At 45.0% G+C, this 17,765-nt stretch overlaps 1 protein-coding gene across 6 annotated transcripts in view; it reads right to left on the bottom strand.

The window, feature by feature from the left end:
* Positions 1 to 17,765, bottom strand: part of CHCHD6 (coiled-coil-helix-coiled-coil-helix domain containing 6) — a 247,939-nt gene that overhangs the window by 213,357 nt on the left and 16,817 nt on the right. For all 6 annotated transcript variants that reach the window (XM_054480807.2, XM_063661702.1, XM_054480806.2 and 3 more), the window contains exons 2-4: positions 11,533 to 11,641; positions 8,086 to 8,155; positions 5,504 to 5,648 (exon numbers count right to left, since the gene is read on the bottom strand). In XM_054480807.2, coding sequence (XP_054336782.1) covers positions 5,504 to 5,648; positions 8,086 to 8,155; positions 11,533 to 11,641 — 324 coding nt within the window. The remainder of the gene's footprint in view (positions 1 to 5,503; positions 5,649 to 8,085; positions 8,156 to 11,532; positions 11,642 to 17,765) is intronic.

Here is a 17,765-nt window from a genome sequence, read left to right as displayed (position 1 = left end):
TATTAGCAATGGGGCACTGCGATGGGATCATGAGGGAAAGATAACAGACGACTGCACAGCGGGCTTCAAGGCAGTAACACATCCAAACCCTCACCCACTCAAGATCTGCCATTTAATCACCATTCACTGCCTGTCTATAATTTGCTCAGCACTACAAAGACCAAAATGATCACACCACAGTTCTTATTCTCAAGGAGTTTATAATCTGAGGAACAAGACAATAAAAATGTAGGAAAGGACTGTTAGAAAGCAAGGCTACAGCTGTAGTAAAACCAGAATCAATCCTCCAACTCCCTCATAATTTTAGAAAATTGCAATTCAAAAACTTTGAACATCTTAAAATCATGATACAGTCAGCCACAGGGTATTGGTTCCAGGACCCTCCACGGATGCCAGAATCTGTGGATGCTCAAGCCTCTTACATAAAATGACATAGTACAGTGAGCCCTCTGTATCTGTGGACTTCGATCCACAGTGGGTTGAATCTGCAGATACAGAAACCCGTGGACAGGGAGGACCAACTGTATCCAGTTCACGTAGCTAAGGCGGCAGCTACCTGGAGCATCTGGGCATTGAAGAGAATGAAACAGTAAGAGATCAAAAGTCCTCTGCCACCAGGAGAGCAGGACAGGACAGCTACTCTACTGGTGGGATCCTTAGGTTAGAGGGGCACATCCAGGGACGGAAGCACTCTTGTTACCAAATCTTCAGTGGGAGGATTTGACCTTAGCTTCTTGACTTGCCACTGAAGTATTTTCCTAGTGATCAACGTCCAGCTGTCTCCTATTTATCTCTTTTGAGGTTCAGAAAATCGCTCCACAGAGCTCCCCATCAGACTTCCAGGATGTCATTCCACAACCGCACCTACACTGGCCCCTCTAGCCTCCCTACCGCCACACCCTGCCGCTTCCCATAAACCAGCCAAAGACCTCACCTTTCCGCAATGCATGGCCTTTGCTCAAGAGTGCCCCCTATCTGCAGCATCCTTCCTCCCTCCTCTCCACCTGGCAAATTCTATTCATTCTTCAAAATCAAGATCATATTTCACCTCCTTTTAGAATTCATTCCTACCCTACCAGGAAGTATCAGGTGGTACTGCCTCTTTGCTCCTCGAGTGTCTTCCTGTCCCTCTGGGATGACCCTTGCAACACTATGTGGTCACTTCTGAGAATGTTTAATTCTCCTAATAAACACATCTTCTCAAGGTCAGAAGCTATCTCTTATTTCCATTTATTAGGAAACTAACCCAGTGCCTAACATATAACAGGAATACAGAGTATGTGTGTGTGCATTTGTGTGTGTATATATATATATATATACTCACACATCATAAAATAATAAAAGAATTGCTCAGCAACAAAGAAAAGAAATTTTTTGCTTTCTTGGGTTTTTTGTTTTGTTTTGTTTTTTTAAGACAGAGTCTCGCTGTGTGGCCCAGGCTGGAGTGCAATGGTGTGATTCGGCTCACTGCAACCTCCACCTCGCAGGTTCAAGTGATTCTCCTGCCTCAGCCTCCCAAGTAGCTGGGATTCCAGGCATGCATCACCACGCCCAGCTAATTTTGTATTTTTACTGGAGATGGGGTTTCACAATGTTGGTCAGGCTGGTCTCGAACTCCTGACCTCAAGTGATCCACCCGCCTCAGCCTCCCAAAGTGCTGATATTACAGGCATGAGCCACCGCGCCCAGCCAAGAAAGTTTTTGCTTTCTATCAGGTGTACTGTATTCTTATATACCTAATAATATGTGTCAGGAATGCAACAGGCAAAGCTATAAATCCCATTCTCACCTAAAATAAAGCCTCAGCCAGGACTTGATTACTCCATCCATTGGATTTTTAAGGCTCCACCCATCAGAAGACTGAGATCAACAGCATTGTTCTTTTTATTTCTTCCCAGAATGTTTGATTTGGACTACTAATTTCTCCATCAACTCAGAGGGAGAAACACCTCTCACAGGATCCAGTGACACCCATGGCCTTCACTCAGACCAGAACCAGGGCACCACCAGTGACAGCAAACACGCATCGACATGCACAGAACTGTTCATCACTGCTGCACTAGACGGGAAAGGGAAACACTTCTGTCATCAGAAGTAGGTCAGAAAAATTATTACCTTTCCTTGTCATTAGTTTTATGAACTTTTCCCAATAATAAGCTGGACCAATCCCTTATGCAGAAGAGGATTTTTAAATCAATATTGGAAAAAGTCAGAGGCAAGTGAACAGGGTGGAAGAGCACATTACATGTTAAGCAGCACTCAGTACAACAAGAAATCCTCTAGATGAGGGTACAGGTTCACAGGGAGGGCTACAGGGGTAGCCAAGAAGGCACCTAGGAAGAGTGGGCAGACAACTCATTCTGCTGGCAACCATGCAAGTTCCATCTCAGGGTCCAACCCTCCTGGAGGGCTAGGAGGATGTGCTGTGATCCACACACTGCCACACCACCAGTCCCTTCAGCACTCCACGCAGCAGGCTGCCAACTAGCCACCTCCTTCAACCTTTCCATGCGGAAGATGCAGGAGAGGAAAGAAAAATTTCCCTGCTTTTGTTAGGTTCTTCTCTCCATCTTACTCCTCTTATTTAAATCTTCCAGAATATAGTTTTGAAAATATAGTTTTACCTCCACTAAAAGCACTCCCCAACCATACCAACCCAAAGGGAGCCCCCTTCTTTAGAAGCAATGGCCATAGCATCTGCTCAGCATTTAGTTGACTGCCTTGGTTACCTGTAACTTACAGAACAATGCCTAGTACCATCTTCCCTTCTCCTCTGTTTGTACTGAGTATTGAATATGGTTGCACACCTTCAACATCATCTTCTGTAGCACCTCCTATAGGAGATGCCTTTCCAATAGCATCAAGCAATAGAAGCCAACTTCAGCTTACTTAAGCAAAGGTAAGTTGACTAGCAGGTCATCCGTGAATGATCCAAACCTCAAGAAGGCAGGAGGACCAGACAGAAATCAATGGTACCCTGAAAGTGTAGGAGATGGCAAAAGATACAACCTCATAGCATGAAGGGGCTGATCGCAACACCTGAGAGACAATGAGGACCTCCCATCCTGGCCTCCCACCATTCCTCTGTACTCACTCAAAACTGAAGGTCCTCAGGCATGAGGTGCAAGCTGACTGAGCTTGCACTGTGCCCAGATCCAGCTTCCACAGAAGAATTACAATCCCACCAAGTCTACACACAGCAGGAAACAGGAACACTCCCAAAAGGAAACTGGAACACCAGTTGCATGGAGAAATGAATGCTGAGCAGTCAGAAAATGAGAATGCCCATGAAAGTAGTTAAATGTTTTTAAAATGAAGGAAGTAACTTATGTCACTATTCCCTAAGAATTCTGGCTCAGAAAAGGGGATTATTATCCATCTAGAGACCTGAGGGGGATGGGAATCAAGTTCTTCCCCAAGGGATAGTCCTGAGAAAGCGGAGCTCAACCTCCTTTGCAGGAGGAAGAATGGGAAGCTGTGAATTCTCTTTCACTGTAATTAATACATTCCAGGTGAGAATGAAGAGACAGTGGACCTGTAGGTTGTGATCTTCCATCTCTAGAGGAGGCCAGCTTTTCCTGCTCATGCCATACTGATTAACCCGTCATCTCCAGGATAGGGGTCCTTCTTATTTGGTTGTCAGAGGGGTAACAACCCATCTGCCTCTCAGAGACTGACTGCAAGAGCCTCTGAAGGCATGCCCTGGCCCCAGTTTCTCACTGTATCAACTGATTCCTCACCAGGATGCCACAGGGTTCTAAAAGCACAAGTCAGATCTCATCACTCCCATCCTCACAAACTTCAGGAACCATTGACTGTTTCAGGATCGATGCGGGCTACTTTGAGGGTTAACTCCTCAGCACATCCAAGCCTTCTAAAATCCAGCTTCAAACCTCATTCTTCTCACTGGATCTGATCACCTTCTCAACACCCACCTCTCAGCCCAGCTGCCCCTCAGCCTTTAAGGCTGAGTTTAATGCCATCTGATCTACCAGCTCTGATCCACCAGCAGCTTATACATTTGCATTTCCAAATCTTTTCTTCAATTTAACAACTACTGTAACCAATCTGGCCTTTTTCAAAGTTCTTAGTTTGTCTTCTCCACAGACTAAAACTTCCCGAGGGCTAGGATCCTACATTGTTTGTATTTCCCAGAGGGCCTGGTTCAACGTGCATTTATGTGCCTACTGCACACTTCAAACATTTGTGTAGTCATCAAATTAGTAAGCTAAGGCCTGTGCCCAGCCAGCATGTCTGCCTTCCCCTCCCAGGAGAGCACAATCCCAAATGATGCTCTCACATCGTGTTCAACCCCCTTCTACGCAGCACTGTCTGTACCAGGCTACCCACCTAAAGTAGGGCAAGGCTGTTCCTGGTCTCAAACCTCATGGCCTCCAGCAGATGTTATTAGATGCCACCCACAGCCATGCTTCCCTCCCCCAACTTCCTTGCTGTCAGTCCTAATTCTAGCTGGATATGCAACCTCCCTAATGTGACTAGAAAAGAGCCCTAGCTGCAGTCAGTGGAGCCCTCTGTATCCCCTCTGCTGAGGACTGGCTTAGCCATGGGCACCTGGTACAATTCAAGCCAGTGTGATCTAAGAGGAATTCTGCCAGGAGCTTCTAGGAAAGTTATCCTTGTGATAGAGACACAAGGGCCGGCACAGCCTCTCTTCTTCTACTGAGGGTTTTACTGTCTGCATGGGACTTGTGGGGCAGTAACAGCCTTCATTAACCGTGGGGACAGCCTGCCTAGGATGCACTGGCACACTGTGGATGACAGAGTGGCAGGAAGAGACGCACCAGGTCCCTGAGGATGCTAGTGAGCCACTGAATTAGTCAACCCTGGGGGCACTTTGAGACTTCTCATGTTGCAAAATAAATGCTGCACTTAAGCAAAAAGATCCTAATAGCCACCCATCACTTAAATGTATTAATGACAATAACAATAGTGCACTCCCACGGTCTGCCGGCATGTGCTAAGTCCTGGACAAATACTATCTCCTCTGATTCCCTGGGCAGTCCTGTGTGTGAACATCATGATCTTCAAGCAAGGCTCACAGACAGAGTGTCCAGGATTTGCACCTAGCCTGCCTAACTCTAAAGATGATGCCCTCCCTGTCATATATTACATGGCTCCAGGCCTCTAGTCCTCTCCCCTCACACCCTCCTGACACACATACCACTGCAGCCCTGACATCTGTGAAGTTTCAGAGCTGAGTGAGACTGTCAAGTGGTCTCGTCCCTTACTGTGTAGACCTGAGGCCACAGAGACTGCAAAAACATGCCAAAGACAGCAAAGCAAATCACTGACAGAGCCAGGGCTGGGAGAACCCAAGTTCCTGGCTCCCAAAAGACCCTTTTCCACAGAGGTGAAGCCGAGCACATCCCAGGGGCAGCCTGAGCCAGCAGGGCTTCAGACTAACCAGGTGCCAGGGCCCGCCCCCTATTTCCCAGGGTGCTGCCCAGCTCAGAAGGCCAGTTCAGGGAAAATCTGCACTCACCAGCCGGACTGACTTCTGCTCTTCATGGCTGATGCTGCCTTCGCCCATGGGCAGGGATGTCTTGGAGTGCTTGGTGGCAGCCTCTCTTTCCCTCTTTGCCACCTGGAAGAGCTTATCCTGGACAGCAGCATGCTCCTGTTCATACCTGTGCAGATGAAAGATGAGGAGAAACAGATGCGGATGGCATGACGGGCAGCCCATAGCCAAGACAAGGTCTGTGCACTCACTTCAGCCACCAGGGAAATGCTAAAACCAGCCAGCGGCTGGCCAGGAAAGGAGAGAGTGCTGTGAAACTGCATGCCCCATCATTCCACATCTGAGCTCAGGCATCAATGACAGCTCCCCAGACAAGGGGAGACAATGACACTGAGCCAGGACAACACAGCTCAGGAACAGGAGGAGACCTGGTCAAGTAGGCAGCCCCATGCCCGGTGAGAGTCTCAGGGAGGGGCTCAATCCACGGATTGCCTCCACTTGAGAGCTTGAAGATTTGAGATGGTAGTAGTCCTCTGTTTTGAACATTTAACTTTTCATTCTGAATATGTTCCTACCCTTTGACCTATTTCTGGGCATTCTGCCTAGTAAAATAATCCTATAGAGAAGAAAAAAGTTATTAGTGCTGAGATGCTCTTAACAGTATTATTTATTGTAGTGAAAAAAATGCAAGCAACCTAAATGTCCCAAAATCAAGGTCAAGCTAAAGAAAATATGGTGTGATCATACAATGATCTATGACATCACCACTAGAAAATACAGTCTTTCATTTGTCTGTAGGTTGAATCTAAAAACTGAGAACCAATAAATGCTTTTAGCAATAAAACTGCTTATAAAGCAGGTGAAACTAATGACAAATCATTATAATACTAAGTGAAAATAGCAAGATATGAAATTATCTATGACATTCAAAAAATAACCCTAAACAGGGGGTGAGGGGTCTGGGTGGAGAAGAACATGAAATACTCCAAAATATTAACAGTGGTTGTCTTGAGATGATGAGTCTATGGGTGATTTTTTTCACTTTGTATATTTTCTAAATCTTTCAGTAGCGTGCATTACTTTACCATTTTTAAAATGTTTAAAAGTACCAAAGAAGCAGAGTTCAGGTTAGTAGTTGGCTTTTTTTCTTTTTTTTTTTTTTTGGTTTTGGGTCTCACAATGTGGTCCAGGCTGGAGTGCAGTGGTACAATCATAATTCACTGTAAACTCCAACTTCTGGGCTCAAGCAATCCTCCCACCTCAGCCTCTTGAGCAGCTGGGACTACAGGCATGTGTTACTACCCCCAGTTAAAGTTTTTAATTTTTTTTGTAGAGACAGGGTCTCACTATGTTGCCCAGGCTGGGCTCAAACTCCTGACTTCAAGCAATCCTCCTGCTTTAGCCTCCTAAATTCGCTGGGATTACAGGATTGAGTCGCCACACCTGGCCAGGTGAGTTATTCTTGCTAAGACCGATTAGGGAGAGTAAATCTTAGAATGTGGGTCTTAACCCACGGCTATGCAACAGACCCAACATGGCTGAACTACTAGAGGGCAAACGCCCAACCATGGCTGACACTGGGCCCCCTAAGCTGACCCACTGAGTCCTCTGACCATACTGAGGGCAATTTCCTCAAGGATGCTGAAGAGGTCAATCAGTAACAACTACTGTGAGCATCCACTGAGAACTCTGTAGGCCAGGTGCTGTGCTCATGTGCATGATATATATTAACATATTTAACCATGACAAGATCCCAATTAAAGAAGTACTCTTCTTAGCCCTTCTTAGATGCAGTGATATTTCAAGTTCACATAACTAGCAAGTTGCAGGATCAAGATGCCACCCTGTGCTCCACTGGGGCCTCTGTGCCTTAACCACTTTGCTAAAACTTCTCCAGCAACAGGAAGCAGGTCCCATGTCAGAGGTGTGGCCAGCTCTTGGGGTCGTGGCCTGTGCTCACAAAGTTACCAACATCCTGGAGCCAGTTCATCTGGACAACCACAGTTAGCACTGGGAAGGCTCCACTTCCTCATCTCTCTAAAAACATGCCTGCATGTGCACACACATGCAGAAGTTCCAGCCACTCAACTGTTTAGTCCTAGCTTTTTTAAATGATTCTCTCTTTTTTTTTTTTTTCAGAGACAGGGTCAACCAGGCTGGAGTTCAGTGGTGCAATCATAGCTCCCTGCAGCCTCGGCTTCCTGAACTCAAGTGATTCTTCCACCTCAGCCTCCCGAGTAACTGGGACTACACAGGCACACACCACCACCCCCAGCTAATTTTTTATCTTTTAGAGACAGGGTCTTGCTATGTTGCCCAGGCTGATCTCAAACTCCTGGCCTCAAGCAACCCTCCTGCCTTGGCCTCTCAAACTGCTGGGCATGAGGAACATTAACAATCAATTCCCCTATGCCCCTTTTGGTGTTTCTACATCTTTAAACTAGGACCAGTGACACCTATACCATAAGGTTGTCCTTCAATGCGACTGAGATTAATTATGTGAGACAAACCCTCCAGGGCTTCAGGCAAGGAGAGGGGGTATCCAGTGAAGAAAGAGGCTTTTAGGCAGAGCACAGTGCCGGGAGCAAGCAGGCTCTCGGGCTCACCTCTTGACACCCTCCTTCGTCCCTGAGGGCTGCTGGCCACCACTGCTCCCCGACCTGGGCAGTGTGGATTCTGCAAAGGAAAGAGAAGAAAGGGCCTGTCAGTGGCACCCCAGGATCCATGAAGTCACGGAGGTCACCCAGAGAGGAATGACCCCCATGAATGAATGTGCCCCTTGGAAGGCAGCACCACAGATGCATCCCCACAAAGGAGCATCCGCAGGGGCAGACAAGGAACACCCTTGATTCAAGCTGTCTGGAAAGCCAGATGATCCAAGCCACCTCTTATCCCGAAGGGGTCTCTGCACCAGGATGCCCACAACACTGGGTGCAGTGTTCCAAACCCATCCCTACTCTCCTGACAATTATTTGGAATCCAGGTCATCTCCTAAGCACAGGCCAGGAGTGGCTGCGGGAAGTCATTGCTTTGCTACATGAGGACAACCTCCCAGGTAGAGGTTTTGGCATAGGGAAAGGAAGGGGTGGGGGCTCTTTAAATCTTATTTCCCTTAGTACCCACCTGAGTCTGCACAATCCCCAGTGTGGCAAATGCCCCATATTAAACCTAATTCTACTTAAGCCCTATTGCGTCTAGTATTATTGGGCTCTTTTTGTTGTTACGGTAGGTCCCTTTTGATCATCACGAATTTGGGGATTTCTGAGCAAATCCAATTCACTCTCCCCACCACGTGCTGATACTAAAGGTTTTGTTACTACCCTGTCCCCAGCCTTTACCCTTCCAAAGCTCTCTGTCAGCCAAAGCTCACCACCTTTCTTGGCCTTCTTCGATGTCCCACGCCTCCCTCCACCACAGGGTTCTATGCACCAGCAGCCAGAACCGCACAGAGCATAACATAAGAACCAGGCTGTGGGAGGCGCTCAATAAGGGTGTGAAACTCCACCCCAGACCCGTCAGGGATCCTTCAGGGGGCACTTCTTAAAGCATCAGCTGTGACTACTCGCACTTTCAAACCACCTCTCATGAGAGGAGAGCACCTCCCATGCTTCTCAGCAACACGCCAGGTTCTCAACTGAGGTGAACACAGGAGGCTGCTGCAGGGTTTCATCTCCACACCAGTGCTCCCCATGCTTATTTATTTGCCTGAAGAGCTTTACTGAGGTTTAATGTCTGGTATTTTTGCTTTTTATATAATTTTCCATTTTTTAACTACAAAAATAACAGGGCTGCCGATGCAGAGCATGTGGCACTCATCCTCACTGCCCCTTCTGTGTGCCCCTGCCTGCTCCCTGCTCCCTTGGAGTGTACATTGTTGAACATGTGTTTCTTCCAGTATTAGTGACGTGGAGATCCTATCATGAGTATGGCCATCTGTGCACATTTCCTACTAAGTTGTCTTTCTTAAAGATCTTTAAGAACTCGCTACATATTAAGATTACTAGGACTTTGTCAAATGTTGTATTTTCCCTAACTTATCCATTCCTGTTACTTCTTTTCTAAATTGTCTAATTTCTTATATTCACATTTCCTATTTTTTTAATTTAAGGTTTCTTCATTTAATATGATGTGTAGAAAATCTATCTTTTATTGTACTTTTATGGCTTCAAGCCATACATTTCAATCTTTTATTTCCTCTGACATTTTTGGGGGGTATAGTATGAGAAGAATTTAATTTTAACTTCTTTTTCTAACTTTGTTCCATCACTAAAATAAAGCAAAAACTGGTTTTAAAAGTACAAAATATCTTAAAATTAGTTAACTTCAAGACAGTCCATTTACTCTGAGTCTTCAACATTCAGAAACAAAACTTACATCTATCATTTAAACAGCAAAGTACTTTGTTATAATTAACTCCAAGTGACAAAAGAACCACTGTTCTTGCTTTCTAAACTGCCGGAACTTACCAAACTGAAGCAAATGCTTCTTATTTCTTCTAAAGCTGAAACTGATGTGTAGTAGTATATATTATGAAAATTTTCGCTTTTATCATCACTTTCTCCCTCTTTCGAGTTAATCCAGTTTGTTAGAGTGCATTGGGTCAAGTTAGACTCCTCTTAAGCCCTTCTCATCAGTTAGTTAGAGCCAGCACGGGTAGTAAGTGAGCCCTATTAGTAAAGGACAAGGGCCTCTTGGGGGGTTTTCAGGAATCTCACACATCCCTACAGTGGTAGATATTCAGAAAGATCTTGGGGTGGGTCCAAATCCAGGTGCTGACTGGCTCCTGGGCAATGCTTCTAGGCCCCCGAGCAGGCTGGGATGCACCCCGTCTCCGGACCTCTGCTCCTGCAATCTGCCCACCCGCAGTGCCCACCTACCACCATTCCTCCTGCCTTTCACAGTCCCTCCTCTCCTGTGAGCCTGGGACAGATTCCAGTGTTGCATCACAACATGACACATAACTCATCAGGCTCCATAACCAGAGCCAGGTGTGCCATGAGAGAGGCTCCCTGCCCACCTATCACTGTGTCTTGGCACAGGGCACAGGACTTGGTTCTGGGTCGCCTTCAGTAAACACTAAGTGGGCAGGATACAGCTCTCATCTTCTAAACTCTTTCAACCCAACAGGGAAGATGAGTAGAAAAGGCAACTGTAATGCGAGACCAGGCCCAAGAAGAACAATCTAGTGGGTGGTTCTCCACATGAACAGTCGGTCCTTCCGTGGTGGCATGCTGCCTCCAGCCAATTTTTTTTTTTTTTTTTTTAATCGAGTTACTGAGTCTGATAGACAGACCCAAGTTCTCAAAAACAAGTATGTTTTGAGCAGTTGCTCCAAGGCCTTTTTTATTTTGTTATATTTTAACATTTGTATGCCTTACAACTTTTTTTCTTAAAATTTTATTTCCTTGTGTTTGCTACAAGTCGTTATTTGGGGAAAGCACAAATTTCTTCATTTGCAACAGGCACAATACAGTAGGGAACAAATCAGCTTTGAGCCCGGCTTGAGCACCAGCTTCACAGTGGGCCAAGAAGAGGAACTCCTAGGACCCCTCCTGGAAGCCCAGTGGGAACCATTCCACGGGCCAGGACAGGAGATCTCGGCCTGAGGCTCAGGTGAGGGCTGCTGTGGTAGGCGCCTAAATCACTGACGGAATTCTCCCATATTTGGCCCCATTCATGTGAATCCACATCATTCTTTGACTTGGGAGTTAGGCTAGAGTGGCTGAAGCTGAGTCATGGCTATGCTGCCTCTGAGGAGGCTTAAAGGCAACTTCTTTCCTGAGCTGTCAACTCAGGTCCTTCTGCCTCAATTCCCACATGGAGAAAGTGACACAGAGGGAAGGTGGTCCGGCCCGAATCCCGGCAGCTCTGACGACAGCACCTGTCACTCCCAAAAAGCCATGCTCTTCCGGAAAGCCCTTACCAGACAGAGCTGCTTAACGTCATCCAGAAGCCAACCTGAGCCCCGCGCGCCATCGGGTGGGCTTGGGTGAGCACCCATCACTCTTTTCACTGTCTCTCCACACTCCACAGAACTGTCACAACCCCCATACCTTTGTGAGGGGCTCTCAAGTCGCCATCTTGAAGGCCAAAGGTAGAAGGTGCAGGAGCAGGGGGTGGAGAGCTGGGCTCCTTCATGCGGTTCACCACGTTTTCAGACAGCTAAGGAAGCAGAAAGGAGGGAAAAGAAAAAGTTATGTCACAGAAGTGCCTGGAAGCAAAGCCTCCTCTTTATTCAGGCGTCAGATTTACTGAACGCGCTGCTTCCTCAAGACCAACTCCAACAAAGCAATTCTACTAAAACTCCTCTCATGGTGGCCCAGTGCCTACCAGGTCCACGCTGAGCCCATCCGGATTCCCAAGCCTACCAATACATGTCCCCTGCTGGCTTTGCAGCTTCACCCCCACCACTCCCCTCCACACACCCAGTCCTCAGGGGAACCTGATGTCTCACTTTTCTCACCTCCTCTGAATTCGGGCATGCTCTTCCCTCTGAACCACCTCCAGCCCACCACCTCCCTCTCTGGGACATCTCCACCTGTCCAAATCATATCCTTTCTTTGGAGGTATCTCAATGTCCCCTTTTCCAGGGAAGACTGCTCCTCAACAGCATGCAAGTGAAGCACAGGTACCTCCTTCTATCACATTTCTCTTTATTCCACTTTGCAGATAACACATTTTTTTACAAGCTGAAGGTCTGTGGCAAGCCTGCATCAGGCAAGTCTACTGGCGCTGTCTTTCCAACAGCATGTACTTTGTGTCTCTCTGTCATGTTTTGATAATTCTCATGATACTTGAAGCTTTTTCATTGTTATATCTGTTATAGTGATCTATGATCAGTGACATTTCATGTTACTGTTGTAATTGTTTTGGGATACTGAGAACATTGTCCATGTAAGATGGCGAACTTAACCGATAAATGCTGTTGTGTTCTGACGGCTCCAGCGACGAGCCATTCCCCCATCCCTGTCTCTCTCCCTCTCCTTCGGCCTCTCTATCGCCTGAGACACAACAAAATTAGGCCAATTAATAACCCTGCAATGGCCTCTAAGTGTTCAAATGAAAGGAAGAGTCCCATGTCTCTCACTTTAAATTAAAAACCACAAATGATTAAGCTTAGTGAGGAAGGCATGTCGAAAGCTAAGATAGGCCGAGAGCTAGGCCTGTTGCACCTAACAGTTAGCCAAGTCGTGAATGCAAAGGAAAAGTTGTTGAAAGAAGTTACATGTGCTACTCCTGTGAACGCATGAATGGTAAGAAAGTGAAATGGACTCATTGCTGATATGGAAAAAGTTTTAGTGGTCTGGATAGAAGATCAAACCAGCCACAGTACTCCCTTAAGCAAAAGCCTAATCGAGCCCAACTCTCTCTCTTTTCAATTCAGTCAAGGCTGAGAGAGGTGAGGAAGCTGCAGAAGAAAAGGATGAAGTGAGCCGAGGTTGGTTCGTAAGACTTAAGTAAAGACACCATCTCCATAACATAAAAGTGCAAGGTGAAGCAGCAAGTGCTGATGGAGAGGCTGCAGCAAGTTATCCAGAAGATCTATGTAAGATCATTGATGAAGGTGGCAATACTAAACAGAACCGTCTTCTGTTGGGAAAAGATGCCATCTAAGACTTTCATAGCTAGAGAGGAGAAATCAATGCCTGGCTTCAAACCTTCAAAGGACAGGCTGACTCTCTTGTTAGGGGGTAATGCAGTTGGTGACTTTTAATGGAAGCCAATGTTCGTTTAGCATTCTGAAAACTCTAGGGCCTTTAAGAATGATACTCAATCTACTCTGCCAGTGCTCTAGAAATGGAACAAAACAGTCTAGATGACAGAACATCTGTTTACAACATGCTTTCCTGAATACTTTAAGCCCACTGTTGAGACCTACTGCTCAGCAAAGAAGAATCCATTCAAAATATTACTGCTCCTTGACAATGCACCTGGTCACCCAAAAGCTCTGATGGAGATGTACAAGATGAATGTTGTTTTCGTGCCTCCTAACACAGCATCCATTCTCTAGCCCATGGATCAAGGAGTAATTTTGACTTTCAAGTCTTATTATTTAAGAAATTCATTTCATAAGCTTAGAGCTGCCATACATAGTGACTCCTCTGATGGACCTGGGAAAAGTAAATTGAGAACTCTGAGGAAAGGACTCACCATTCTGATGCCATTAAGAACATTCATGATTCATGGGAAGAGGTCAAAAAATCAATATGAATAGGAGTTTAAAAGAAGTAGATTCCAACCCTCATGGATGACTCTGAGGGGTTCAAGACTTCAATGGAGAAGTCACTGCAGATGTTGTGGAAACAGCAAGAGAAGTAGAATTAGAAGTGGAGCCTGAGGATGCGACTGAATTGCTGCAATCTCAGGATCAAATTTGAACAGATGAGGAGTTGCTTCTTATGGATGAGGAAAGAAAGTGGTTTCTCGAGATGGAATCTGCTCCTGGTGAAGATGCTGTGAACACTGCTGAAACGACAACAAAGGAGTTAGAATAGGATCACAAACTTAGTTGACAGAGTAGCAGCAGGGTTTTAGAGAACTGACTCCGATTTTGAAAGGAGCTCCACTGTGGGTTAAATGCTATCAAACAGCATCGTATGCTACACAGAAATCTTTTGTGAAAGGAAGAGCTGATCGATGTGGCAAACTTCATTGTTGTCTTATTTTACAAAACCGCCACAGCCAACCACCATCCTGATCAGTCAGCAACCATCAACAAGGAGGCAAGACCCCCCACCAGCAAAAAGATTATGACTCACTAAAGGCTCAGATGATCATTAGCATATTTTGCCAATAAAGTATTTCTAATTAAGGTATATACACTTTCTAGGCATAATGTTAGTGTACACTTGAGACTACAGTACAGTGTAAACACAACTCATATACACTAGGAAAACAAAAAGTTCATGATTTGCTTTATTTTGATGTCCACTGTACTGTGGTATCTGGAGCCACACCTGCACCATCTCCCAGGTGTGCCGGTATCACCTTTTCCCTTCCTCTGAGCCCCCTGACAACACACGTGCTTCTCAGAAAAGTACTACACCTCCCGCCTGCCTATCCTGATGGTTTTTAAATAAATACCTTGAGGGCTAAGCCTGAATCTCACTCATCTCTGTACACCTCCAGTGCCACACATACAGTAGATAATCAAAATACTGCTTGACTAATTTCACCTCAGTTCCCCTAATGAAGACTGGATAACCAAAACTCTCATTCATTTTAGAGGATGTGAAATAGGCCTAAGGGTGTCATAAAACAGTTTACTGAGATGAAACAGCAAGCTGGGGATCAATCCAGGATAAAAATCCTTAAGAGTTCACTTTAGTAAATATTTATTAAGTGCCTAATATGTGCAAGGCATCATAAAACACAGCTGAGGGAAAGACATTAAAAATTACTGTAAGACAAAAGACATGATCAGCAACTCCACTTCTAGAATATCTCACTGAGAAAAGTATTCCCCCATGTACACAGAGGCACGTGGAAGGACACTCACGGTGACACCGGAGGAAATAAGGAAAAAAGAAAAGGAAATCACATAAACATCCAACGATAGAGAACTGACTGAGAAAATTTTGGCATATACATCCTATAGAATTTTATGGAACCATTAAGAAAGAACAAGGTAGAATACATATACACTGTCATGGAAGACACATGAGATATACTGCTGATTGTTTAAAAAGTCATAGAATTTTTTGTACATCTCAATTTTGTAAAAAAAAAAATGCAGACATACAAATATAAATGTTGCTGAATTTGAATATATGCATACACACATATCCACAAGTGTGAATTGCATTTGGATTTCACATGCATGCACATAAGACACATATACAGATCTGCTCCGAGGAGAAATCTACAAAACTGCTTAGCAAAGTACTCAGAGGATGAGGTCCTGAAAGTGGGGACAGCAGCAGCTGGGGCAGGATTTTCACTTTTGGGACTTTTGTATCTTAATTTTTTACCATGAACATTTCCTTAGTAACAAAAGATCGTAATAATAATAATAATAGAGTCCCTGTAGTATTTAAGATATATACAATCAAATAACTAGTTAATGACATATGACAAGAGAAGACCAAACATATCAATGGAAGGGAATAAGGAGGCCATAAAGAAACCTTTATCTCTACGGTCAGTTGATTTCAACAAGGGTGCCAAGACAGTTCAGTGGGGAAAGAGCAGTCTCTTCAACCAATGATGCTGGAACAACTGGATATCCCTTGCAAAATAATATAGTTGCACACCTACCTTACACCATATACAAGAATTAATACAAAACAGATCCGAGACCTAAACATTAAGAGCTAAAACTATAACTCTTATTAGAAAACAGAGGGCTAAATCATTATGACCTTGGCTTTGGCAATACATTCTTAGAGATGATACCAAAAGCATGAGCAATGAAAGAAATAAATAAATAACTGGACTTCTTCAAAATTTTAAAGTTTTGAGTACCAAATGACACCATAGGGCAACTGAAAAGACAACCCACAGAATGGGAGAAAATATGTACAAATCATATACCTGATAAGGAACTTTTATCTAAAACATATAAACACCTTCCAGAATTGAATAATAAAATGAAGAATAATCCTATTTAAAAATGGGCAAAGGATCTAAATAGAAATTTTTCCAAAGAAGATATACAAATGGTCAATAAGCACATGAAAAGACGCTCAACATCATTAGTCTCTAGAGAAACACGGGTTTAAACCACAATAAGGTACCACATCACCCCCACGAGGATGGCTATAATTAAAAGGTCAACTTGTAAGAGTCAGCCATAGTGGCTCGCATCTGTAATCTTAGCATTTTGGAGGGCAGAGGCAAGAGGATCACTTGAGACCAGGAGTTTGAGACCAGCCTGGGCAACACAGTGAGGCTCTTTCTCTAAAAAAAAAAATTTTTTTTTAATTAGCCAGGTGTGGTGCCATGTGCCTGCAGTCCTAGCTTCTTGGGAGGCTGAGGCAAAAGGATCGCTTGAGCCCAGGAAGTCATGGTTACAGCGAGCTATGACTGCACCACTGCACTCCAGCCTGGACAACAGGTGAGGCTCCGTTTCTAAATAAATAAATAAATTTTTAAAGTCAAATTATAATAAGTATTTGTGAGGATATGGAGAGTTACCACTTGATATGGCAATTCCACTCCTCACTGTATACCAAAGACAAATGAAACCATGTGTTCACATCAGCATTATCTGTAATAGCCAAAAAACGGAAAGGACCCAAATGTTCATCGACCAATGAATGGATAAGTAAAATGAAGTATATCTATACAATGGAGTATCATTCAGCCATAAAAGGGAATGAACTACTGACACGTTATAACATGGAGGAACCTTGAAAGCACTACGCTAAGTGAAAGGAGTCAGACCAAAAGGCCACACTGTGCGGCGTATTCCACAACAGGCAAATCTCTAGACACAAAAGTAGATTCGTGATTGCCTTGGGCTTGGGGAAATGCAGGGACCGGGGTGGGGGCTGATAGCTACAGGGTAAGTAGGATTTGGTGGGGAGGGTGGGGGGTGGGGGTGATGAAAATGTTCTAAAAATGACTGTGGCAATGGTCACACATACCTGTGAATACACTAAAAACTATTAAATCACATGCTTTAAATGGGTGAATTGTACAGCACGTGAATCACATCTCAACAAAGCTGTTACAAATAAAAAGGGAGAGAACACCAAAAACAAAGAGGAGCAGCCCAGACAGGAAGTCAATGAGAACAGCACAAAGGAGGGATTCCAGTAGCCAGAAGCAGCCAAGAGAGTGATGGGTTCCCTAAGGCAGGCACAGACTTAGACACAGGAGAAGCTCCAACCCATGGGCGGGAGGGCAGCAGTGTCTGCAGAAGGCAGAAGCCTTATAGCCTAGGACAGGGCACCGGGGAAGAGGCACAGACAGGAAGAGACCGTGCGCCTGCCGCCATAGGTTCACTTTGGAAGGTGTGGGGTGGAAGGACTTGGATGAAGCCAGCACAGAAGGAAGCTTGGAAGTCAGGCAAAGGGAGAGGTCCAACCATCGCGAGGAGACGCTGAAAGTTTGTGAGCAAGGAAACATCATCACAGCCTGCGTGGGAGGTGGGATGAAAGGCTCGTCTGATGGCTGCCCTGACTGCAGGGAATGAACGAGAGCACAGAGTTGAAGGAGTTTTGATCTCAAGTTCGCGGAATAATTTGCGTGAGAATGACAAAAAAAAGGGAGGAAATTAAGAAAATTATTCTAAGAAGGTAGCAGATCCGTTTGATTGTAGGTAAATACAAAAATCCCGCAT

The sequence above is a fragment of the Pongo pygmaeus genome, chromosome 2, assembly GCF_028885625.2.
Source record: "Pongo pygmaeus isolate AG05252 chromosome 2, NHGRI_mPonPyg2-v2.0_pri, whole genome shotgun sequence".
Classification (NCBI taxonomy): Eukaryota; Metazoa; Chordata; class Mammalia; order Primates; family Hominidae; genus Pongo; species Pongo pygmaeus.
Note: the sequence above shows the minus strand (reverse complement) of the source record. Positions and strands in the feature narration are given on the sequence as shown.